This window comes from Aethalodelphis obliquidens, unplaced genomic scaffold, assembly GCF_003676395.1.
Source record: "Aethalodelphis obliquidens isolate GAN/ISIS:26980383/991018 unplaced genomic scaffold, ASM367639v1 scaffold13, whole genome shotgun sequence".
Taxonomy (NCBI): domain Eukaryota; kingdom Metazoa; phylum Chordata; class Mammalia; order Artiodactyla; family Delphinidae; genus Aethalodelphis; species Aethalodelphis obliquidens.
In genome coordinates this window covers 12096246-12123389 of record NW_020837957.1, presented here as the reverse complement: position 1 = coordinate 12123389, position 27144 = coordinate 12096246, and the positions used below count along the sequence as shown (strand labels likewise).

Below are 27144 nucleotides of genomic sequence, written 5' to 3'. Positions count from 1 at the left end.
TTGAAACTTTCACAAGAATGGAAAATGTTTAATAAACTTAGAATGATGGGCTTATTAAACTATAGTGTTATTTACAGCCATAGTTCATCAACCACAAACACAATAATGTGTTTGCATGGCATGCTACAACAGAAGCTTTATTCAGTTCATTCAGAAAACATTGGCAAAATAAATTTCAGTTGCAAATTCACAGATACAAGCTTCAAAGTATAAAGCTGTATATAACAAAAAATACAGGTAATATTTATAACAATAACTTACAGATACAAACTAATGATACACTACAATTTCACAAAGGATTGTAAACATTTTGCACACTTGTCAGTCCTTTCTTTTAGGCAAAGTGCTCTTTTGATGACAAATAAATTAACAGATACACACTCGAGTGAACTATTTCCATACAATACAAAAAAAAGTTTTGATTTGTTTTCTTCTTGTAAACATAAGTTTTACAAAAAAATGAAGAATCAATAAAAGTGTCTTGCAGGCCAACTAGAGATACATACCTGGGCAGCAAAGTGATGTTGGAAATGCTTTGGATGTTAAATAAAAAATTAACATTAATATATTTTCAATGGTATTTTATACATAATAAATGACAAGTTTATATCCTTAATCATTTCTATCCCTGAAAAAAGGAATTAGGTATGACTTATTGGCAGTTGTGTCATTGAATGGGGTAACAAGGGCTGGAGTCCAAGGGTTGTTGGTGAATGAGCTACAAAATAGAAAGAAATTTGTGGATCAGTTTTGTAGGGTAAATAAAACTGATTTAAAAAACAAACAAAAAACAATCCAAGGCAATGTTCTCTCACTACTGATTTTATAGCTGAGGGCACCAAGCTACACTCATTCCACTGACCTCAGCAGGAGCATTAGCTTATTCAGCACAGTGAGTATAGTATTAAATGAGAATCCAGGAATGGTTTACCCCAAAATCTTTACTTGGGGTCACAAGCTTTTGCCACTTTACTGTCCTCCATCCATACCCCATTCACTGCACTTTACCCTGCAGCTAGAAACACGTGAGCTTTGCCTGCATACACGTTGCTAGCTTTCATACGAAGGTGCCTCTATAGGGTGACCCCTGCCCCAAATTCTCATTTATGAATGCTGAACTGCCTCGTCCCTAAACATACATCAAAACACATTTGACTTGGGCAACACTATAGTCATTCATGTGAACACACACAACTTTAATCCTAGTGTAGGTAAATGCATCAATGGTACAGGCTCTGATTTTTTCTTTAATCAAACCTTAAAATGAACTTTCCACTCTCAGTAAGAACTATGTTGCTTCAAACCAAATGTCCCTCTAAGAGCAATTAAGAAAGCTGGACAAAATTTTTAGAAATCTATTTGAAGACATCTGAAAGATACCCAGGTAGTGAGAGCTTGCAAAGTCAAGTCCCAGAGAAGGAGAGAAATAAAATGAGGCTACATTTCCTCCACAAGTTTGGTAACAATTTTAAAAGAAAAGGAGTGTGAGAGGCTGAGACATTTAGCAAAGTTTTCAGGAGTTAGACTTTGGGTAGTGGGGAATAAATATGAAAGGTCAGGGACCACTGAAGAGAAGCCCTCGTTAAAAATGACAGACACAAAAACAAAACAAAATGTAAGATTTTCTGGGGATCCCAAAAAGCTAGTTCCAAGGAGTAGTGACCCCGAAATACACCAGTCCTTGTGAGGACTGACGCCTGATTGGATATACAATGGAGAAAAGACAGTCTCTTCAATAAGTGGTGCTGGGAAAACTGGACAGCTACATGTAAAAGAATGAAATTAGAACACTCCCTAACACCATACACAAAAATAAACTCAAAATGGATTAGAGACCTAAATGTAAGACCGGACACTATAAAACCCTTAGAGGAAAACATAGGAAGAACACGCTTTGACATAAATCACAGCAAGATCTTTTTTGATCCACCTCCTGGAGTAATGGGAATAAAACCAAAAATAAACAAATGGGACCTAATGAAACTTAAAAGCTTTTGCACAGCAAAGGAAACCATAAACAAGATGAAAAGACAACCCTCAGAATGGGAGAAAATATTTGCAAACAAATCAACGGACAAAGGATTAATCTCCAAAATATATAAAGAGCTCATGCATCTCAATATTAAAAAAACAAACAACCCAATCCAAAAATGGGCAGAAGACCTAAATAGACATTTCTCCAAACAAGACATACAGATGGCCAAGAAGCACATGAAAAGCTGCTCAACAACACTAATTATTAGAGAAATGCAAATCAAAACTACAATGAGGTATCACCTCACACCAGTTAGAATGGGCATCATCTGAAAATCAACAAACAACAAGTGCTGGAGAGGGTGTGGAGGAAAGGGAACCCTCTTGCACTGTTTGTGGGAATGTAAATTGACACAGCCACTATGGAGAACAGTATGGAGGTTCCTTAAAAAACTAAAAAAAGAATTACCATATGGCCCAGCAATCCCACTACTGGGCATATACCCAGAGAAAACCATAATTCAAAAAGACACATGCACCCCAATGTTCACTGCAGCACTATTTACAATAGCCAGGTCATGGAAGCAACCTAAATGCCCATCGACAGACAAATGGATAAAGATGTGGTACATATATACAATGGAATACTACTCAGCCGTCAAAAGGAATGAAATTGGGTCATTTGTAGAGACGTGGATGGATCTAGAGACTGTCATACAGAGTGAAGTAAGTCAGAAAGAGAAAAACAAATATCATATATTAACACATATATGTGGAACCTAGAAAAACGGTACAGATGACCGGTTTGCAGGGCAGAAATTGAGACACAGATGTAGAGAACAAACGTATGGACACCAACGGGGGAAAGCAGCAGGGGGTGGGGGTGGGGGTGTGAATTGGGAAATTGGGATTGATATGTATACACTGATGTGTATAAAATGGATGACTAATAAGAACCTGCTGTATAAAAAAATAAATAAAATAAAATTCAAAAATTCAAAAAAAAATGACACAAAACAAAACAAAATGTAAGCTTTTTTGGGGGATCCCAAAAGGCTAGTTCCAAGGAGTAGTGACCCCGAAATACACCAGCCCTTGTGAGGACTGATGCCTGATTGGATTAAGTTGATCTCCCTCTGACCTAACCACCTGCCAAAGGCAAAACTAAATCCTTTCTGGTGGAAGATATTAACCAGAGCCTCAAATCATTTATAGTTTTCATACCTAACATCTGAAGTGCAATAAAAAAACAACAAGGCAAATAAGACATGACTTGAATGAAAACAAAGAGGAAAAAACAATAGAACAGACCCACGAAATACTGGAGTTGTCAGATATGTCCTTAAGTGTAACTATAATTAATATAACAATTTTGTTAAGGAATAAAGTGATAAAATAGATAATTCTGGCACAGAAGTGGAAACTATATAAAAGAATGAAATGGAAATTCTAAAAATTGAAAACACAATAACTGAAATTAAGAACTCAGTGGATGAGTTTTACAGCCTAGACAGAGAGAGAATTAGTGAACTGGAAGACAGGTCAGAAGAATATCTAGACTGGAACATGGACGGTCAAAATGCTGGAAAATATGGACTTTTTCAATAAGGGTAGAAACCATACTTGAAGAGACAAAATCTGATCCTTTTGCATGGTGAAATACATCAAACTACCTATTCAAGAAGCATATTTAGGCACACTATACTAAAACTGAAAACCAAACATAAAGAGAAAAGCTGGGGAAAAAAAGAGATTCACTTTTAAAGGAGCAAGAATAAGACCAACAGCTGACTTCAACAATAAGTGGTATCAAGTTAGTTAACTATCTATAGTCTAAACAACAGAAACAATGGAAGCAAGAAGACAATGTAATTCATACTGCCAAAGTGCTGAAAGGAAACAGCTGCCAACCTAGATTTCCACATACAGAGGAAAAACCATTTACAACTGCATCAAAACAAAAACTTACGAATAAATCTAACAAAACATGTGCAAGATTACTAAACAGAAAACTCTAGGATATAAGAGAGCATTTGAAGATGACCTAAATAAACAGAAAGACAGACTAAGATCATGGTATGGAAGACAATATTATTAAGATAGCAGTTTCCCACAAATGGATCTAATAGATATCAAAATCTCAATTGTTTTCTCTTTTTTGGTGGAAAAATTTATGGCAATACAAATGAACAACAAAGTAGGACAAGGTTGTATTACTGGATATCAAGAATATAGGCCTAGCATTATTTAAACAATTAGGTATTGATATAAAAATAAATAGACCAATAAAACAGAACAGAGGGTACAGAAATTGACACATAAATTATATGGACACTTGATTTATGATAAGTGTGGCACAGCAAAGCCGCTGAGAAATTGGTACTTTCATAAGCATAACAAAAACTTTGCTCCGTATTTTACACCACATACAAAATTCAATTGTAGATGGACTGTAAATCTAAATGTCAAAGGTAAAACAAATTTAACAAAATTTCTAGAAGATAACATAGGAGAAATATCTTCATTATCTTTGAGTAGGAACAATTTCTTGAACAGGTCACAAGAAAAGCACTCCCCATGAAGGAAAAAAACTGATGAAATGAACTACATTAAAATTAGGAACTTGTGCTCAATAAAACATACTCTTAAGAGAGGAGAAAAAGCAAACCACTGAATAGGAGATATCTGCAACACATACAATCATCAAAAAACTTATTTATATTCAATATATAGCCAAAACTAGAACAAATCAAGGAAAAAACAAAACAGACAAGCCAACAGACCAACAAGCAAAAGACATGAATAAGCTCTTCACAAAAAGAATATACAAATGCCCAATGAAAAAATGCTCAGTCTCATCAGTGATGAGGGAAAAGCAAATGAAAATAATGAGATAACACTACACAACTAAATTGGCTAAATTAAGAAGTCACACTATACCAAGTGTTAGCAAGGATGTGAAGCACCTTGAACTCTCATGTGCTGCTGGTCTCAGTGTAAACTGGTTCAACCACTATTGGAAACTTTTTGGCAGAATCAACTAAAATTGAACATATGTGTAGCCAGGATCCTATGTTCTACTCCCAAGTATATACCAAATCAAACTGTGAATTAATGGGCACCAAAAGGCATGTACAATAAGCTCCATCACAGCATATGCATAACTGGAAATAACGCAAATGTCTATCAACCCTAAAGTGGATTGTGGTATATTCCTACAGTGGAATTCTGTATAACAATGAAAACAAACAAATCACTCATTCTTGCAACAATACAGATGAATCTCACAAACACTGTAATTGAAGGAAGTGAGACACAAGAATACATTCTGCATGGTTCGATTCATATAAAGCTCAAAAACAGGCAAAACTAGAACATGATTTTAGAGGTCAACACAATATTACTTTGGAGGAGGAGGAAAATGATTGGGAGGGGACATAAGAGAGGCTTCCAGGGTGCTAACTGCGTTTTACTACTTCATCTGGCTAGTACTTACATGGATATGTTCATTTTATTAATTCATCAAGCTGAATACTTATGTGTGCACTTTTCTATATGTATGTTTTGCTTCAATAAAAAAGTTTCTTTAACAAAACTCAGTAAACCCCAATCTAAAAATCTGGGTGTGAATACTTTCTCTGACCATAGGAAAATAAATTATTTAAATAGTTATCAGGAGAAAACAAAGAGAATGTTTTTCCTAAGTTAAAATCAAGCACTATGAGTCATTATCAATATTTGTATTTTAGCCGTAAGGTGAGTGTTAAACTTGTCCCTTAAAAGGCAGTCACCGAAATAAGAATGTTGGGTAGTTCTCCCTACTACACCCACCCCCGACAATATTTTTCAGCTCCTACTGAGGTAATAGTTAAAAATGTGAATAGTATATCAATAATATACTAGTAGAAGGTACCAGAAATTGATTGCTTGGGAGGCAGCTGTTAAATATTAGGATACCTACCATCCATGTAACTATGCAGCGCGGTTAACATTGTCCCATCTTGGGGCACATAGGCAGAATAAGCCATTTCTTCTAACATGGGTGGAGACAGCCTGGAGGGCGGGACTGCTGTGACTGGGGCAGAGGAGGAGTGATTAGGACTGACGTGTTTCTTGTGGCGTGCTCTACAGTTCTGAAACCACACCTGAGGGAGGAGAAAAGCAATGTAGCTATGTCACATCATCAGTTGAGTACATTACCAGTTCAGTTTACCAAGGAATGCAACCTCACTCTACCATATAAGCGCAGCATAAATCTAAATAAGCTTTCTAAAAAAGAATTCTGTGGACACAAGAGAAACAATTTTGCACAGTTATCAATGGTCATTTTCTTTGCCCAAATAATAATTATTTGTTGATTTACTTAAAACCTGATTCTATACTAAGCCAGCATCTTCCAAAATAAAAATGGGGTAAGGGATTCAAAATTCCAGAAAAGTTTCCTGGGTTTTACTACTGGCATTTAGGACAAAAAGGAAAACAGAAAAAGTCCTTTCATCAGAAAACTTTAAAAAATGCACTACTAAATGTATTCTCAGACACCTGCTGGACTTACTTTAAATCTTTTTTCAAATGACTAAAATCCCTACTGAGAGTTTAAAGCTTTCTACAAACCTCTTGATTCAGTTATTCCAGTCACACTGTAACCTGCTGAGTTCAATTTCTCTTAGTAAATACATAGGCTATTCTCTAAGAAGCAGGTTAAGGTTAGGCTTATAATAAGAAACAACTAGTGATATTTAAGCAGAATAAAATAACAAACACATCCACTGGTGAAACAGTTCACCGAATGTAAAGAGCTAACCAGCCTGTTGTCCACTCTACCACAGAAATAAAGGAAGCATATTCTGGGTAAGCAGAGTTTTATGTGCAGGTCAGGGTAAGTAAGGCTAGACTGCCCAGATTGCTTCCAGTATCTAAGCTACATGCATTTGAACTCCCTGCTCTTAGATAAAACTTGTCTACAGAGTGTTTCTCTATTAAAATATTATAGTATTTATTTGCTATCACTCAGAACAAGTCTGTCATAAGAAGACAGAGAAGTGGAGGGATAAAAACATTAAGGAAATTAGGGTAAGAACATTTGGGGATCAAGAAGGCTAGGGGCATAAGTCTCTACCTAGGGCTGGTAGGTAGGTACTTGATGGCACTAGGGAATCAGGGCTAAATAATGTGGAACAGAAGGAAGCTGCAAAAAAGATTTATGTGAAAAAGTTGCCCTGATATCAAAAGGCACACCTTGTCCTTGGGACTCACAAACAGAAGTCTGCAAAGTATAAACTCAAGGGGTTAAAACCAAAGGAACAGAAACCAATAATACAATGGCGTCTGAGCACGTGGCTGAGTGGTAGCACCTGAGGTATATTTCAGGAACAAGCTTAGGCATGTATCAAGGAAAAGGAGTGAGAAGTCACAGTCTTCTCCCCCTTCTTCTGGAGCGTTAGTTAGACTCTTAGGTACCTATACAGAGACTTTACCCAAAGTCTTCAATCACAGTTCCTCCTTAACAGGTGCCACTGCTGTCACCCACCCAGCCAAGAAGACACACTCACACATTCTCCAACTTGTAAGCAGGAACTGCTGCCACCTGCCTTTTCCCCTGACAGTGCCCGGAAGACAAGCACCCAGAGGACTACATATAACCTAAAACACATGGTGCTATGATTCCCAGAGTTTCTTCAAAGTATCTTATGTCTCCAATAAATTATATATTGGATGGAAACTGTTCAGTTATTTTTAAAAATCTCAGACTTTTTAAATAAAGATGAAGAAAGCATGACATAAACAGTAGAATGACTACCTTAATGTTAATTCAAATAGCTCCTTGGAAAGATCAACAGGTAATTAAGCAGAGAGAGGTTTGAAAACACAAAGTGTCATGTAACTTGCACAGCAAAATATAGTTGAAGATTCCAGACATCAGAAAACAACTTCTGACATGAGGGCTACCTAGCTTCAGGAATAAAATGCAGTCCTTTTGACTCTCCTCACTGACTTAAAATTTCCTCCTTCTGCTTTCAAACCTCTAACAAGGGTTAAAATTTCTTATGAGCAACATACTCTTTTAAAAAATTTGAGTTCTAAATTGTAAAATACATAAGCTGAAAGCAGGCCATGTAGACATTCTGCAAAAGAAAAGACTAATGCATAAGATGAATCTCTCAGAAAACCCAAAGAGTCAAATATGAGAATTTAATGTATGAAAAAGACGGAATTTTAAATTATTGGGAAATCAGTATTGGCATAATATTTAGAGGAAGCTGGCTAATAGTTTGGGAGAAAAGAAATAGAAAAATCCCTACTTTACAACATGTAACCAAAAGTCAATTCCAGATAAATTAGGGTTTAGGTGTAAATAATTGCGACCATAAATGTTTAAGGAAACAAAAGCCAATGTTGATATACTCTCTAGGTGGAGCCAAAGCTATGAGAAAAAAATATTAAGAGATTTGAATACAAAACCATGTAAAATTTCTATGTGGAAAAAATAAGTGAAAGGGAAACTGATAAACTATGAAAGTTTAACTATGATAAACAATAAACATCAGTACGATAAAGAGAAAAGAAATAACCCAATAGAAAAGAGCACTAAAAAATACAAATTTTATTTTCAAAATAAGCACACGTTAAGGTTTACTGACAATAAAAGAAATATACATGAAAACAATGACATTTTCTGACTGCCAAATTGGAAAGGATGTAAAAGAATGACAGTTTTTAGGATTTACGTGCGTTGGGGAAAGGGAAATTTCACACATAGGTCCTGGTAGAATAAATTGGTTATGAACTTTCTGCAAGGCGATTTTTGTACTATCAGTCAAAGGCCCAAAAATGTTTTATCTTTTGACTCAACAATCCCACTTTTAGAAATTTATCCTACGGACACTACCGAACAAACATGCAAGGTATACACACAATGTTGTTCACTACAGCATTTTTATGATAGTAAAAAATTGGAAATAAACTAAATAAATTGTGCTATGCTCAATATGTGTAGCAATAAAAATGATGTAGATCTTAATATGGAAAGCCAACTTCGAGCACACTGACTGGAAGAAATAGCAGTGTTTTATCATGTTTCTGTAAGATACACAATTCATAATTCACCTCTCTGAAAGGGTATGTTAACAGTGATTGTATCTGAATGCAGAGTGTGAAAAGTAAAATCATCCATCTTTTTTCTGTGATTTCAGCTCAATGACGATCTGCTCTGTTATAATGTCTCACTATGCAGACTTTAGCTAGTAAAGGTGAGACCTGTACTTACACCCTGTATAAGAACATTACTTCTACCTAATCTTTGGGTAGCCTAGTTTGCATATCAGAATCAAGGCCTAGTAATCAAATCTCTTTTCTTTAAGTTTTCTAAAGTGTGCCCAATGCTAGGAAGTAGGCTAGGCGAAGAGGTTATGACTACGATTTGAGATCACTGTAATTAATCCTTCAAAAATACTGTGACGGACTATATATTCGAATTGCTAGTACTCCTTCCTTTGCCATCTTATCAAAAATATTTAAATTCAATCCTCACATATTAAAAGCCACCATCCAACAGCATATTCTCCAAGTTCTAGTGCTTGAAATGAAGTTAACTTGCTCATAGTACTGGTGACCTAAATACCTGGAAATTACATGACAGATGTCTGTCTGCGGTCCTTATTTCTTCAAATAATAAGAAAAGCTCTCAGAAAACCCTCTGTTTTCCTTTCCTTCCAACTTCTAAATAATCTAAAACATAATAATCATGAATCTGACTTAGCTACAGCAGTCACTGTCATTGAACGTATAGAGTCTTAGATTACAAGGACCCCTCAGACCATTAAGTTTGAACTACCTCAACAAAGGAAGCTTCACTTCCAGGTACAGGGGCTCACTACCTTGATGGTAGCCTATGCCATTTTTGTAGACTTACATACTGAGAAAATTCTTGATAGTGAGTGAAATCTGTTTCTTTCCTACATTCCCTTGCAGATACCCAATCCCACTGCCTGTGGGACAGCCTTTCACATACGTTTAAAGACACCTATTCTGTTTATACTGTTTATATTCCTTCCCTTACCATCTCTGGATCTTTTTTCCAGATAAATATCCCTGTTGCTGTTAATACCAGCACATAATTTCTAGACTTTCATGACCTTAACCTTCCTGTAAAGGGAGCACTCTTTTCACATTGGTTCCCTGTTAGTCCCTTTCTAAAATTTGGCACTCTGAAACAAACACAATACCCTGGACATTTGAAAAATACTGAGGTCACGGCAGTTGCCTCTTCAGAGAGCCTCATTACACTGCACTCAACCAAATCCACTGGGAATCTAGGTCTTTGGAGAAGATACAATATCATCAGGTCTTTCCCACTGACTTCTTGGTATAAATGATTTTTTAATTATGAAATACTTCAGGCTTAATAAACTAAAGAATAAATACCTGTTTACCAATCACCCAATTTAAGAAGTAAAACATTATATGTGCAGTGTTGGACTTAACCTTTTTTCTCCCCACTGAACTTCATCTCGATAGTTACAGTCACTAGCATTATTAATTCTTTACACCTTTTTTAACCTTAAATATTATTTTAAATTATTTTCCACTTCCCTGATCTGAAGGTAGTAGAAAATCTTGACACAGTTGACCACTTCCATCTTGAACCCACCTAACTCCTCGGCCCTCCATGATGCTTCTATACCAGATTCATTCCTTGATTCTGCCTGTAATGGCCCAATTCAAACAGCTCTCTCCATAAAGTCTGTTCTTCCCTTTTTATTGTCCGTGATATCTTTTGAAAGGATCTTACCCAATTTCATGGGACTGGATCTCTCTGTTTGAGTCCTGTTCATCCTTAAAATACCTGTTTATGTGCTCAACTGCTACCATCGTTATCTGATTATCACAGCTAGAAGGGAATTCATCTCCCTCCCAACTACCAAACCCGTTATTAAAAACACCTATAATATTTCTGTCAATAGCACCATTCCCATGGATACTTTGACTTCAAATTTAAGAGTCACCTTTGATGTCTCTCTGCTTCCCCATTACAGTATCCAGGTCCTTTTCTTGTCTCTCTAGCATCCAGTACCTGCCATCAGTGTTCAGTCAATAAAACGTTTTCGGATGAATTCTAGGCCACTACCTCAGTTAAATCTCTTTTCAAAAAAAATTACTATTTTGCTGGGCATCACACCTAATGTGTCAATTTCTATGCAGCCTCTCCCAACTCTAATTCTCACATACTGTCACCAGACCTTTCTTCTTAAAATCACGTAAAATCTCTTCCTGCTCAGAAGAGAACTCTACATGTACAGCCTCTCCAAGTTCAGCTCCAATAATTCCATCACCCACAGTTTGCAAACATAAATCTTATCTGTCAACAGATTTGCTCTAACTCATCCTTCCCTAGTTTTGTTTACATCACTCCCTCTACCACGATCTTTAACAAAGGCCATAGATATCCCACCTCTTGCCCACCCCTCCCCCACTCACTCACATACACAATAATAGAAAAGTAGAAAAAAATTCTGGCCTCAAAACCAGATCTAGCTTGGAACCACAGCTGTCTTTTCAGCCCGAGGATCCTTAGGGTTGCTCTGAGCAATGAATGAATGGTCAACAAATGGAAGCCTAGACCAAGCAGGCTAATTATCAGGTTTTTAAAAAATTGATTCGAGTGTGAAGAGACCTAAAATGGCAAGCTAATGCTTTCACATTTCTTCACAAAACAAAACAATGACAACAACAAAAAACAAAACAAACCCCCCCCCACAACAATTTACACTTTTAAAGACCTAGAATAACTGGATTGTTTGTCTTCTTGATACTGAGCTCCATGAGCTGTTTGTATACTTTGGAGATTAATCCTTTGTCTGTTGTTTCATTATGCTAACACGCATATATGGAATCTTAAAAAAAAAATGGTACTGATAAACCTAGTTGCAGGGCAGGAATAAAGATGTAGACATAGAAAATGGACTTGAGGACGTGGGGTGGCAGGGCGAAGCTGGGGTGAAGTGAGAGTAGCATCGACATACATACACTATCGAATGTAAAATAGTTGGCTGGTGGGAAGCAGCAGCATAGCACAGGGAGATAGGCTTGGTGCTTTGCGATGACCTAGACGGGTGGGATAGGGAGGGTGGGAGGGAGGCTCAAGAGGGAGGGGATATGGGGACATGTGTATGCATATGGCTGATTCGCTTTGTTGTGCAACAGAAACTAACACAGTATTGTGAAGTAACTATACTCCAATAAAGATCTATTAAAAAAAAAAGCTAAACACAGAATTACCATATGATCCAGCAATTCCATTCCTAGGTATACATCTAAAGGAACCGAAAGCAAGCGTTCAAACAGATACTTGTGTGCTGATATGTATAGCAGCATTATTCATAATAGCCAAAAAGTGGAAACGACCCAAATATTCGTCCATGGACAAATAAAATGTGGTACATACACTGGAATATTATCCAACCATAAAAAGGAACGAAGTACTGATACATGTTACAACCTGGCTGAACATTATGCTAAGTGAAATAAACCAGATACCAAAAGGGGGAAAAAAAAAGACCTAGAACTTTTAACATCTCTTGATTAACCTTTAAAATAATCACCTGTATCACACGTCTGCTCAAGCCTGTCCTTTCTGCCAGTTTCTGGAGGGTCTGTGCATCTGGGTTGTTGTCCTGAGCAAATTGTGCTTGCATAACCTGTTTTTTAAAAAAGTGTAGGTGGTAAATAGCTAAAAATAAGAAGCTCAATCTTATGCATTTTGATGACAGGAGAGATAAGACATGCACAAGAAAATGGGATACTTGCATTTTATTACTTGAAAATCAATATGGGGAAGTATGTATAAAAAAAGAATGCATACTGTGTACATTTATGCACAAGTTGCTATGTTGAAATCTTAAAAAAAATCTATTTCAACATAAAAACTTGTCTCAACTATGCTGTTAAAAATAAGCTCATCTTTTCTTCCATTCTGACAACCCACAAATGCATAATAGTATAAGTCTCTTTACTATTTTTTTCCGTTTTGTTAAAAACTGCTAGCATTAAAAAACTTAAAAAAATATTTTTTTAATCTTCAGCTTCTACTGAGCAAAACAGGTTCAAGGCCCCTACCACAATTTTTATCAGTCTGCAAAAGCAGACAGTGCAACAGATGGATTCCACTTAATTGTAATGACTCCATCATTAATTGTTTTGAGCACTTGCTCTATGCAAAGGAACATCTGGGATCTTAAAAAGAGACACCCATCAGCCCATTGAATAAGAATTTCCTGAGATCTAAACATTTATAGATGGAAAAGCTCCCAAGTGATTCTGGTCTCAACTTCCTAGGAGAAGATATCCGCATGCCAATAATTAGCAACAATACAAGCTAAAGTGAGAGGTGAGGAGTGGGGGTGGGGGGGAGGGAGGAGTACCAGAATAAAAGCACACACCAAGGGCTTTGGATTCTTTCAGAAAAGGAAATCACGGAAATCAAGTGGGATATTTGAATTTTATTACTTAAAAGTCAATAGAGGGAAGTATTATAAAATATAAAGAAAGTATTATAAGAATGAGAAAGGGGAGTCTGGCACCCAACATGATTGTGCATGTCTGTGGGCATGTGATGGGGGTAATCTACCTAATGACCTAAGTCCTGCTGACCTCGACACCATTTCCAGGAGGCAAGATTAACTGCGTTCTCCACTATGCTCCTCATGTAATACTATCTTTTGCCACTGCACTTGTCACTGGGTAGCTAACTAATGTGTTAGCAAGTCGAGCTCTCCATAGCAGATAGTGAGTTTCTTGAGGGCAAAGGGACTGTCTTATTCTTCATATCCGCAGGAGTTAATCCCCCTTCCTGTCACACAGTGAAAACTTTGTGACAGAATGAACCTCGACAATGTGAGGAAAATCTGAAGATAGCGTGGAGAAAAAGACCGATGTTGTTCCAGGAAACCTTATGAAGTTTACAAATTATATAATTTTTTTCAGTTAAGTTCTTGCTGATAGTGACTCTTCCAGAATAAGGTATTCCTGGCTTCCTATCCAACTACACTTGTCCACACACTCGCTGTAAACAGCACATGTATTTTTTCTTTAAAAAAATGGGCAGAATCAGCCTAAAAGTTTATAATCTCGCCCAGCTCACTTCTTTCTTCCTCTCCTACTCCAAATGTGTTAACTTTAACATCTTCATGTACAAAGAGTTGTGTTTATACGTAGTTGAGCATGTAACATCCCAAAGAGAAAAAAGAATGAACAAATTAATTATGTCTTTGTTTTTTAATTTTTCAAGCAGAAAAGCTGAACAGATATTTGAAGATTTGTTTGTAAGGCCATTATTGATAATTTATAAAACAAAAAACAGCATGCTTTTCACAAATGCATTTCAAATTCACAAGTTTAATAATGGAAGTAAATTACATTTACTAAAGCAATTTCTCATTAAGGAATAAAGGAAAACTTAAATCAACACTGATGGTTTAAAGCTAGAATATGCTAAAGGAGAAGTAAGATGTGTTCATCAGTGTTTAGTCTCACAAAAGAACCCTTCTAATTTTAACTTGGTTTCATTACTCTCTGGTCACTAATGATGCCAAAACCTACCCTACTCCTTTTCTGAGCTCTTTTAACATGGTCAAGGAGCAAGCCTCTGTAGACACATCATTTTAAGGCCAGAATGTCTACCAGAAATGTGAGGAGTCTGCATAGTAGCAGCTGACCAACTTGATCTGAAAGCAGATTAAAGTAGGTGCTAACCCTGGCATGTTTAACATTAATAATCATTGAGCAAATACTTCCAATTACAATAAGCAAACCATAGTATTGCCAGAACTTTTAAAATACAATTTATACAAATGAGACAATATTTGAAATATTTTTGCTAACACAAAATAGCACTCTATTCTGAAAGTCAAACTACTTTTTCTTCCCATAAGCTTCTAAAGAAGAATTTGGGAAATTTGTTTGTTCCTCTCATTTTAAGTCGTATAAGTCCAAACCAGGTAGTCTATGAATAGTCTTGACTTACTGATCACCTATATTTTATTGTTTTGCTAAATTCAAGCACTACTTAAATATATTCAGCTGTCTGAAAAGTAGGACAATTTGACAATGAGGTACACTGCCTGATTTATTAGAGGTTCTGGCAACGTATAATGATTCAACTTATCCTAGATTCCTAAGCTACAAAGAACACTTGAGGACAAGGATTGTGTCTCATTTGTTTCAGCCATTCCTGGCACAGATAGATGCTAATAAATACTGAATAAATGAGAACATGCTTTGAAAGTATATAATTTCTGCTTTCATTTTAAAAAACCTATGATCCTGATATAAATTTTTAAAACATGATTCAGATCACATTTTCATATAATAATGCATGGCTTAAATAGTTTATGCACATTTGCAATTTAAAACTATAAGGCTATCTACAAGATTCAGAATCTCACTCTTGTTTTAGCTGCCACTGCCATTAAGTGGACCTTTGTTAAGGCACAGTTCTACTCATGGTCTCCTGGGAGGCCAAGCAAAATGAAAAGACCAGAGGTTTGGGGAGCAGGGTCCAAATCTCTTCTCTGCCATTCCCTTGGTGGTCTGCTCTGGGGGAGTCCCTACACTTCTTGGATGAAGCTACCTATATCAAGGAATTGTAAGAGATAAAAGAAGATAATGTAGAGAAAATATCTGGCATAAGACTTGGTATACAAAGACCTCCACAAATATTATTCCCTTTCTAGTTAATTAGTGCCTCTATCTTCCTATATGAGACTGTATATCTACCTAAAGTGGTTTCAAATTTTCAGTATCCTTTTACTAATAAATTTTTATATCAAACTAAAGCTATCAACCTTATGATTATTAAAGTTACAGCCAGGCTTTCATGGAAACCGCCCACTTTATAAACAGAACATATTTATATTAGAGATTATATTTTAACTCAGACACCTTTTAACTACTGGTATTTTGCTGCCAGATCTCCCACAGCTATTCATATCTCCTAACCTGGGGCTTTACGTGATCTTCATTACAACCAAATGAGGCACCCAGAAAAGCAAGGTTCAAACAGATATCTCTTTCAACTGCCTTATCTTTCATTTCCTACTTACTGACCATGCAGTCTATGCCTAAATTAAGAAATCAAAAACAATCTTTTGGAAATTTTTTAGAATAGATCTAGATTTTAATGCTAGATTGCTTCCAATGCCATTAAGTTCCCTTGGAATATTTGTGTCATATCAAGGCTTCTTTCTTAATCATTTTCAAAATAAAAATCCTCTCTTTTACTGCATTCATCTTAAATACTGCCAAGTATTAGAATACTATAAGTGAGTTTTCAAAATATTACCTTCATTTCTTAACATTGTATAAATATCCTTACAAGTCTGAGCTAAGATGGATACTATGTGTAAAGCACCCAGCTATATACATGGTAGGTGCTTTACAGATGTTACCTCTCCTTAACATAAAACAAATATTTCAGTCACATTAATCTTTTAGAAAATGTGATTTCTTTATCTGAAAAAAAATGCCAGAAAGAATCATTGTATGCGTAGACTTAAATATAAAGCAAGGAGTAATTATTTCATTACTTTCAAGACAATTTGTATAAACAGAACTTACGACAATTATATTAAGGGCAACTAAGCTGAAAATAATCCCTCCCTTTTCAGGGAACATAATGAACCTCTAGCATCAAATTATAGAATTACTCCCTCTACCCTCTTTAAAAACAAGAAGGGTCTACTTGATTGGAGTCAATCGGTAGACTCCTAGTTATGGTAAAGCGTTTACAATTCTTTCCTACTCAGAAAATGTACAATCTTGTCCATTAAAAGACTCAATGTGGTTTGTTAAAAAGATGAACACATTAGTGTCCCACAGACCTACACACTGAGCGTCTCTTTCTGTTAAGAGTCCCCAAATATTTTATCTTCTAGCACAATTACATGTAGTAATGTAAATGCCTGGGTTAAAGTAATTTTTATCAGGAAGTCAGAACAGATCAACATTTTGTTTCCACTTTGATGTAAATGCTAACAGACCCCAGGGAGACGAACTTGAATGACGAGTTCATATCACATCATGACTCTCAAAATATTGATAAACAATATTTAGGGCAATGTTTTCATACATCTAACAAGTTAGTTTTCACAAAAAGCACAGGCTAACCTTTTTGAAAACAAAAATGTTTTAAGACACCATAGAGATTATTTTTTGTTTGGCTTTGTTAGTTTGGGTTTGGTGGTTTTTGTGTTTTTTTTTAGGTGGGGAAGGGCTTCAAAAACTCATAAATTCATTGTCATGTCTACCTGGAGCTGATCTGCTGTAAAGCTTGTTCGAGCTCTTTTTGCTGGTTTTGGATGATTGACATCTTGCTCTGTGAGGAGGGCGCCTTCGACACTAATCCCATTACCTGCATTTAAAAAACACACCATTCATACAATAATAGGTTGTTGTATGAACAATCATACAATAATAGGTTTCTTGCATCTCTTGGCTTGGTATGAAACTGTATACATCTAGTTTGCCAAATCCCTTAAGTTTTAGAACATACTAGAAACATACTGTGGAAACAATATTCCATCTGTAGGCTTGTATATTTAGTCAAAAGTGTACCAATTTGGAAGTGCACATCTAAGGCTCATCCTTACGAAGGCAAATACAAGGAAACAAATGGTTACAAAAGCAAAACAGAACCCTAAACTCAAGGTTGCTTCCTGAGAATATGGCACAAGGCGAATACATATGCCATGGCTTTTCTTGTAAATAAACAGATGGAGACCATCACTAACAGTAGAGGGCTTAATGAGTTTCACCACAATTACACTGCACAAAGTAATGCTTTAAGACGACCTTAGGAAAAATCGTTATTGTCCCTGTGTTCACTGTCCCAAAAGATTCAAAAGTATTTTAAGTATATATTTACCATTTTCCACTTCTCTTTTTAAATTATCCAGCATGCAGTCATAATGCACTCTGCAGAGGACTTTCTCTTCCACCAAAGCAAACTCCTCTCCTGTGGAAAGTTGCCTTTTGCAAGAAAAGCAGGCAAAGCACGCCAAGTGATAGACATTCCCCTTGGCCCTCCGGACCCAGTCAGTAGAATGGATGTGCCTCCCACAGCGAGAGCAGCGAGTTCCATACCTTCTACATAAATAGAAGGGTGGGAGGTGAAGATTTTAATGCTTGGTGAGATATTCATCAGTCTAAGATTAAATTAACACATTATTTACTCATTGGATTAACCCAAGTATTTAAATCTTTTGAAAAGGAAACAGGAATCAATTATTTTTTAAAAGTCATATGGTACACAATCGAGACTTGAGATGGGATCATAATTCAAACCTGTTTATAAAATAAAACCTTCTCATTGTTACTCTAAAGGAGAAAAGGATTTTTTTTCTTTTAAAATAAATGACATAGGAGTTTCAGTATCCTTCTTGTAACAAATATCAGTGCATTTATAAATTACCTAGAGACTCAACATAACACACACACACACACACACACACACACACACACACACACTCGAGACTGAAACCTAAAAATACAAAAGCATACCATTGAAGATATAAATAATGACGTCTTAAAACCAAGTTGAGATAATTAGAAAATGCTCTAAATATTTTTTTAAAGTTAAAACATTTTAAATTGATATTATCAAAGAATGAATAGAACAGAAATTGTTCACTCTGGTGTGAGGAAACCTCAGAAACCTCAGTGAAGGAAAACTCAGAAATGTTTCCTTTGGTGAACAAACTGTTGCAATACCATCCACAAGAGAAGGGGAAATATTACCTAAAACTTTTAGACACATATCTGGACATTAAATGCAAGTTAATCTTAACAAAATGCCAGATGTAAAGATTTCTTTTTTCTCTCAGTCCTAGTGACCAGACACTCTCTGTCATATCTCCTACCACAATTGCAGTCATAACCTGGCATATCCACATTAAACTAGATAAGTATAGAGGTATTGCCAGTTTTTAAGTTAATCTGAAAAACTGTATCATAAAAATAAATTTCAGAATATAATAAAATATGAAGTATAAAAAAAAATCCTGAAGAACTAGACTTTCAATAAGTCTCTGAAACCAAACATTTCAAGGGGCTTTAAATTACCAAAAAAAAAAAAAAAAAATTAAGATTAGCATATCTTAAGTGAAAGAGGAGGCAAACTGCTACTATTTTTGAGGAAACAGAGAGAAATGAGAAATATATGAGAAATATATGAGAAATATATATTTTGGGTAATTATAAAATTCTATGACTTTATAAAATAAAGGACTCTGGATTTCATGAAGTGCTTTAAATTACCTAGCAATTTTATTCAAATCAATCACTAAACTCTCTTAAATCAGTTTTTGAAATTGAGTATAAATAACATAATTAGTATTACAAACTTCAGTATGTACTATTAACTTCCCAATTTCACAATGAACATTCTTCTTCATTTGGAAATGCAAATAGGGAAAAAATGTGATAATTTTCAAAAGTCATGCTTAAGGATGATTTCAATTTCAAGATAGAATTTAATTCTTAGTGGAGAGCTATCTTAGAAGAAACTTTACATTTAAACTATTATAAAGAGACCATGTGGAGAAAATGTTACATTTAACATCCTAGGCAAATACAGTCTCACAAAGCAAAGATCAAAGAACGGACAAAAGAAACAGGATTTTTAGGCAGAATACGTAATTAGACTTGGTGTATTTCCGATACTGGAATGGTCACTTCTTCTGAATAATATGGTTTAATCAGTTTCCAAACTGCTGGCATTTTATAGGTATATTACGAGGGGTCATTCTATAGTAAACTGGAAAAAGCACAACAAAACCTTGATTGTTCTTCCCCCATAATTACTTCATTTTTGTCTTGCTACTCCCCCTGAACAAAGGGCTTTGTTATAATAAGTCATCTTATATTTCATACTTTATATCTCTGCACAGCAAAGAAGTTCCCTGTTTTTAATACCTAAAACTTTCATTCGCCAAAGTGGAAATAATTATTTAAAATTAATTTTTGTATACTGAGTTCCTAAAACACATAAGCATGCTAATTTTATTTGTTTTAATACAAATTATACCTCAAAAATATGAAGCATTCTCATTTTGAAATCCATTGTATAAGAAAAAGTGGGCTTCAGTAAATAAAACTGGACAAGAAAGGCTATTTACAAAATTCTCTTTGTGTAATACCTTCTTGGAGTATCTACTTACTAAAAAAAAAAGTTTCGGTGTACCTGAAATAATCAAGTTTGCAGAAAATGTCTTTGTCTTTAATATAACAGCTGGTATGCCTTCCTAAGGAGGTCCTGCAGACACTACAGGAGAGACACCGAACATGCCAGCACAGGTCATTCACCTGTGAAGAAGAAGGGGTTAGGATGAAAAGCCATTCTAATACCACACACTTAAGAGTATCCTTCATTGGTTTTCTGTATCAGGCAATTTTAAAAGCTGGCCTCTTAATATTTTAACACATGCTCTGAATGTTTCTATCTAAGAGGTGTCATTTACACAAATACGCATCTAGATATATTCTCTTTTAGACCTCAACCAGAAAATCACAGCAGCATGTTATACACTTTGTGTTTAATTTTTAAAATATACTTTTGAAAAATTCAGGTTTTTTTTTTAATTGAGTGTCTATTCAGGGTTTTTTTGTTTGTTTTTGTTTTGTTTTGTTATCGAACGTATATGAACACAGGGAAAATTTTGGCCACTTTAAAGTCCTACATACTGGTTTTATATTTTTTTCCTTGACCAAATTCTTCCCACCGTGAAACATGGTAGCTAAACAATTCAAGCCACATCACTTCTCAATTTACTTTTTAGTTAAAGTGAGAAAGAAAATGGAAAAGAAGCTTTGTAAGAAATACTTACCCGTGTAAAGAAGCCAGGCAATCCATTTTACTTACAAAACAGAAATTCCTAAGGTAGATTTAAATGTTGAAATGGCCAAAGCCCTGGCTCCCGTCTAACATTAAATAATCAAAACAAAAAGCATTGGTAACCCTACTTTAATGATTTGGTTACTAGAGGAAAAAAATAAATCTATTATAAGCAGTTCTAAAAAGGTACCCAACTATTTGCCATTTATACTTCAGGAAGTAAGACATTAAATGCTTTGATTTAATTTAATAAATCACAGCACTTTATATTCTATATAGGAGCATGAAACATTGTCAAATCAGGGGACAAATCATAAATAGCCTTACCTTAAACTGTTGCTATCATAGTATAAGCGGCACACCTTTAGCCTTCAAAAACGAAGATGTGTATTGAATTCAATTTGCCTGTAATGCAGGCTCCTAAATTTTGCTCTTGTTAAATGGACACAAGAACTAGGCTTATGCTTAATTAAATTTCATTTAAAACAACGGCAATGATGCAAAAACACCAGTTATACTCTACAAATGGATCTAATGCCTAATATAAGAATTAGGAAATTGGAAAAACGGGAAATTGTGAAATACGGCTTTTCCTAAACTATTTCATAATAAAGACTACCTTGTCCAATGATTCTATCATATTAGCGTTACTGTTCAACATATTTTTCTGTGATATGAAATATAAAGGGTCCTTCGAAGCTGAAGAAAGTTTCACTGGCTTCTAATTACAGTTATGTGTCTCTTTCCAAAGCACTAATGAGAGTATCATTTTAGTGAAATTTTAAGTTTTGGTCTTGCTATAAAAGAACTACATGCTCACCATACAAGAAAACAGGGAAAATAGCAATAGGAAACAATAGGGAAAAAAATCTGAGGAAATCGAAATAAAAAAAATTAACAATGGTGAATGCTGTCCTATTAATTAGAGATGCATTTTCTTTCTATTTTTTCCCTCAAACAGGCCCAATTAAGTTAAAGTGTAGAAATACAGGTTTCCTTTAGTATTCCACTGTTTAAGGCCTTCTGCATTTTGATGTTATCCAGGCTCTTTTTTTTTTTTTTTTAAGCAAGGCTAGATGCAGGCTTCAGGGCAAGAGTCATGGCCATTCTCTAGTTCCCTAAAGCCAGATGTAACGCCTGGTTTGCCACCCTTCCTCAAAGTTTACTTAAAAAAAAAAATCTCCTTCATCTTCCATTTCTTTTCCAGAGATGAAAGTAAGGTGAACAGAGAAAATTCTGGCGACTATAAACCTTTCCTGATGGCTACATTGATCCAGTCTCTGTATGTATACGTATATAGGACCAAGCCAGAAAAAAATCACTCAAATGACAGGACACTGAAGTATTAGATGGGGCAACAGATGCATCTAACTCCTCTCATGTTTTATGTTCTAACTCCATTTAACTTGCCTCACAATATGGTGTTTTTCTATATTAAACAGTTATACCCTCAAATATTCTATTAGGTCTAACAATTATTTTTTCACCAGTGACTCAAATTGAATTCAAACTTATCTGGAAGAATAAGCACACAAAATGGGGGCAAAAAAGTTAAGAACTCAGTTTTTAATCATAAAGTGTCAAACTTTTGTTAGAACTAGTTTCCTACATAATAAGCAGCAGCTAGTTTTCTTGTACATATACTAATATGTACAAAAAGGGGTGGACTAAGACTGTATGTAGAAGACTTCATTGAGAGGACTCTGGTCCTACTACAAAGGAAAGCTTTAAAAGACTCTTCAGATAACTTACATTATTTTATACAATACACATATATAACATAAACATATGTTAACATATAAAAGATGAACACTAAAAATGATTTTATCTATTCCAGAGGATATGTTGAGTCACTTTATAATAACTTTTTTCTTTATCCTTTCTGCTGTGTAGTGGATCCATTATAGATCCATCAAGAAACATTCTTAAAGATTAAGCTAATTACTGAGAGGGCTCATTGAAAATAAGAAACTAGGTTTGATCCAAAAGATGGTTTTTAAATATCCAAAAAGGCTCAGGTGTGGAAACACTGGAATGGGAATCTTAAAAATGCAGATTTAAAGAGAAAGCCAGCTTTAAGAATCAACCACCAATTAAGTAAATTAGTCACTTTTTAAACGTTTTCACCAAAACTCCTTTTGGTGCTTTATCTGGGTTGTATCTACAGGGTATCATTCCAACTCCCCAGATGAAGCAGCTTTGTATGTTAAGGGAGAAATTTAAAGAAACTCACTAATTTGCTTTCTGAATTCATATTCTCCATAATGACTTCTTTTGAAAAACTGGGGTGGGGGGAGGTGAGGAGAATAGAAAGTGAACTGGTTTGCTACTAAGTCAGTGTAGGAGAGATCATTATTTTAAATAGTGGTTTTAAAAAGCTATTGAAGTTGAAATTCCATGGTATTCGAATTAAGACACAAGGGACTATGATCCTTCATGCAATGACATGGGTAACTAGCCTGCCAGAATTTGTACTCCAAAACTCCCCCACGATATCTTGAGAGAAGTAAAACAAATCAAGACAGTCAACTCTCAAACCACCACTTGAAGCACTTCATCCCAAGTATTTTTCTTTCTTTCTGTTTTGTATAAATTTACATCAATTTCCATTTGTTTCCACTAAGCAATGAAGATGACATTAACAAAAAAAAATCATTCGGTGGCCCTGAAGTATTAAACCTTAATGAGAGGAGGAAGATACTGAAAACGGTTTTCATTTAAATGCTACTACGAACTTTTACTCTGGAAAAGCCTCAGGTTAGTGTAAATGAACATAAGACTGTAAAATATCTATCCAGAAAAGACCCTTTAAGGCACTTGACAGTGGTTCTCACCAAAGGAGACACTGAAAAGGGGAAATCGATCAACATATACAGACCTAGAGTCCTCATAAGCAGGCAGACGTGTGGGTGTTATTGGGGGTGGAGGGACCATAACCCGAGGCTCAGTAAAAATAATCGGGCAGGACCCTGTTTCCAGAATGGGTAAGCATTTCCCCACTTCTGTTCCTCTACAAGTAGGTGGCTAACTCCAGCACATCCACCCAGGGTATCGGCACGTCTAGACCAGGATGGGTCACACGTAAGCAGTTTTGCAACAGCGGGTATTCTAAGATTTCTTCTCCCACTCTTTCCCACCGCATGAGTTGCCCCTGACTGGGCCATAGTGCTGAGAAAGTCTACAATCTCCAGCGAGAACTTGAGTGGAAAAGAGAGGGAAAGTAAACTTTTCTCTTCTCCCAGAGCTCCCGGGGAACCCCGCTGCCCCTGGGCCTCGCGGCTCCGCCCTACCTTGAGAAGGTACTTGTCCACGATCTCCAGGCCGCAGCTGTTGCACACACACTTGCCAGGGGGGCAGACGGAGCCCGAGGCCATGGACCGGGGCGAGGACGACGGGGACAGTGGGGCCGAGGAGGAGCACGAGTCCTCGTCCCCCACTCCCTCGGGGCTCACCTGCAGGAAGCCACGAGGCGCGGTCTCAGGCGGTTCTAGACCCCTCCTTCTCTCCCCATGCCACAGACCCACGGGGGCTCCCTCACAGCCTCCCCTCCCTTACCCCAAACCACCCCTAGTTTCTGAGGTCCCGCTTCTCGCCCTCTCCCCCCGCGTCCATGCTCCCACCACGCCCCCGCCAGGGCTGCAGACCACTGACCTCAAGGACCTGGGGCGCCTGGCGGCCCTGCGCAGCCCGCCACACTGGCTCAGCTTCCCCCCCCCCGCCCCAGAACCCCTCTCCACCCGCTCCCCGAGGGCCCAACTGCGCCCGGGGAGGAGCGCGGGGACAGCAGCCCTTCGTCCTTGGGCTGCCTCCCCACGGCCCGGCTCAACGCCACCCGGGTCCCTACCCACTCACCAGTCCCTCTTCCCCGGCGCCTTTCCGAGTCCTCCCGGCCGCCAGGGCTGCAGTCCGCCCGCACTCCTCCGACATGAGCCCCTGGCACTGAGGAGGTGAGGGCGGGGAAGTGGGGAGGAACAGAGACGAGAAGTTCAGAGCCGGCACGTGCGGCCCAGAGCTTCAGCTTCTCCGCACGCGGGGCGGACTAATGAAGGCCCACGGCGCTCCGGGCCGCACGTGCAGCCGTCTGGGCGCCTGGGCCCGCGCGCGCCTGGCAAGCCGACGCCGACGCAGCCTCCCTTGCAGGCAGCGGGCGGCGGCGGCGGCGGCGGCGGCGGCGCAGCCTCAGCACGCGACTAGGCGGCCACCGGAGCACCAAGGGCTCGCCCGGCGCGCTGCCGCGCTCTCGGGGCTCCGGGTCCCCGCGCTCACCGTAGCACGTCGGTTCCCCGCCCCCCTGCCGGGGGTAACAAGTTAATAACAATCATCCCGGCACAAAGCAGTTTCTTTCTAGACGTCAATCACAGCGGAGCAGGGATCACCCGGCTAAAGGGGGTGCATGGGGGTGGGGTGAAGTGGGAGAGAAGAAAAGAGGATTTGAGGAGGGGGTGGGGGTAGGAACTTGATTTCTTTAATAGCCTCAATTAAAAGAGCAAGACACATATATATTTTTAAAAGGGGGCTTTTTGAATTGGATAGCCCGAAAGGTGAAGAGGTTTAATAGGATACTTGAAAGCTAATTACGGCGGGATTTAAGAAGCCTGGTGTTTGTTCCGATGACAATTTGAATGAAAATGCTTCAGATTAAACCGAGCCAGCAGCTCTTTCGTAAACTTACAGCAATTAGAGCTGCGAGTGATTTATACTCGTTTCTTTAAGGTGTAAATTGCCACTTATTGCTCGGTAAGTCAACATTTGAGCTACTAAAGGATTATTTTTAGCTAGCGCAAAAAGCGGGTCGAATAATGGAAAATATCCAGCTGAATTTAATTTGTGTCATTAAAAAAAAAAAAACCTCACCCAACCTCGGTCAAAATGTTTTAAAGCAACAACGCGCATTACTCAAGTGTTTCCAAGCCTTTGTAGGAGTTTTGTTCTTAAACGAAAACGCAGCCGCTCTGGTCTTTTTCTGCCTTCGTTTACGGAAACTCTAGCTTGGGGGGCGGGGGGGGGGGGGCCCAGAACTCGAACGGCCCACACTTCTGCATTTCTGTCTCTTCGCCTCCCTCTTTCCCTCACTCTGGTAGCACCAGAAGAGATACTGTCAGAGCCCCCCGGTCCCTCGGGCTCTCCGCCGGGACCCTCGGGTGCGCTCCCTACTCGGGACCCAGCGCCGCAGACACAAAGAGTTTAGGCAGAAGAGCCCCGAGTTCGCCGAGTGTTCCCCGCCAGCGTCGGCGCGAAGACAAAGTCAGCAGTGCCCAGTGTGGGTCCGGCGGAGGCGCTCAAACAGGCTGCAGATGACTTTCAAACCTAAAACGCGAGATACGCCGCGGCTCCTGCCTCCAGAGTGAGGTGAGAGTTTGTCAGTTTCCCCCCATCTACTCGAAGAATGGTGTGACTCGAGAGCCCTGGGGTTGGCTTCTTTCGGTCTTTTAAAGTAAAATGGCCTTCGTAGCTCGCCCTAGGATCCAGAGGCCTTCCTGGAAACACGTCTGCTTCTATTTCGCTGTGGGGCCGCGGCAGCGCGGACCGCCCTACAGCCGGTGGAGCTCCTTAGGGCCGGCAAGCATCCGCCGGCGGCTGGGAGCGGGAAGCCGCGCCTCTGTTCCTTCCCACCCCACAGCCGCCTGGACCTCCCGACTCACTCTCCCCACCGCCCTTTCACCACTGCAAACACAACAAAAGCACGACTCACATGTACCCGAGAGCGCCTTAGGCTTGAGGCTTCGTCTCCCAAATTACGGTCTCCATGGCCTCAGGTTAAGTGAGCTTGTGGGGAGGGGAGGCAATGATTACTGACTAACGCTACTACGTAAGAAAAAAAAAAAAAAACTGCCAGGTTTGAAGATGAGGCCGTTACAGGTAATTTCTGAACCTCATTTAGGAGCGCAAACAGCTCGCAGGAAACTGCGATTCAGCTGGTCTGGCCAGGCGTCGGGTCGCTCACCTTCTCGGGAGGAACTGCCAGCTCCGGCACGTCCTTTTCTTCTAGTTTACACACAAACATCTGCTCGCTTTTCCAATACATGGCACTGCTAGGGCTGCTTATCACATACCAACTCCAGAGGGTCAGAGGCTGTCCGTGTCTGCCGATCTGGCCCGCCTCCCCAGCCCCAGCGCACTAATAAAAGCTGACACCGAGAAGAGAAAGAATGCTACAAGTCTTCGTCCAAAGAGGCCGCTGTGACCGTAAGCACTCTGATGGACTGCTCTTAAGATTGTTTCCCAACTTCATTGAGGTCTGTCCCTCTAGGAAAAGGAAAAAAAGAGTTTTGTTTTTCCAGAGG

At 38.2% G+C, this 27144-nt stretch overlaps 1 protein-coding gene across 2 annotated transcripts; it reads right to left on the bottom strand.

Moving 5' to 3' along the window:
* On the bottom strand, positions 1 to 27031 carry LHX8 (LIM homeobox 8). Of its 2 annotated transcripts, none has more exons than XM_027114523.1 (9): positions 26553 to 26769; positions 24713 to 24799; positions 24151 to 24312; positions 20210 to 20331; positions 17894 to 18114; positions 17277 to 17380; positions 12576 to 12671; positions 5936 to 6119; positions 1 to 718 (listed from the first exon to the last, which is right to left on the bottom strand). In XM_027114523.1, the coding sequence occupies exons 2-9, from the start codon at positions 24785 to 24787 to the stop codon at positions 642 to 644; spliced, it is 1041 nt and encodes a 346-aa protein (XP_026970324.1). In that variant the 5' UTR covers positions 24788 to 24799; positions 26553 to 26769; the 3' UTR covers positions 1 to 641. The 2 variants fall into 2 exon arrangements, with proteins under 2 accessions (XP_026970324.1, XP_026970323.1); XM_027114522.1 differs by lacking the exon at positions 26553 to 26769 and adding an exon at positions 26805 to 27031 and having other exon boundaries at positions 115 to 718.
* Positions 27032 to 27144: the final 113 nt, after the last annotated feature.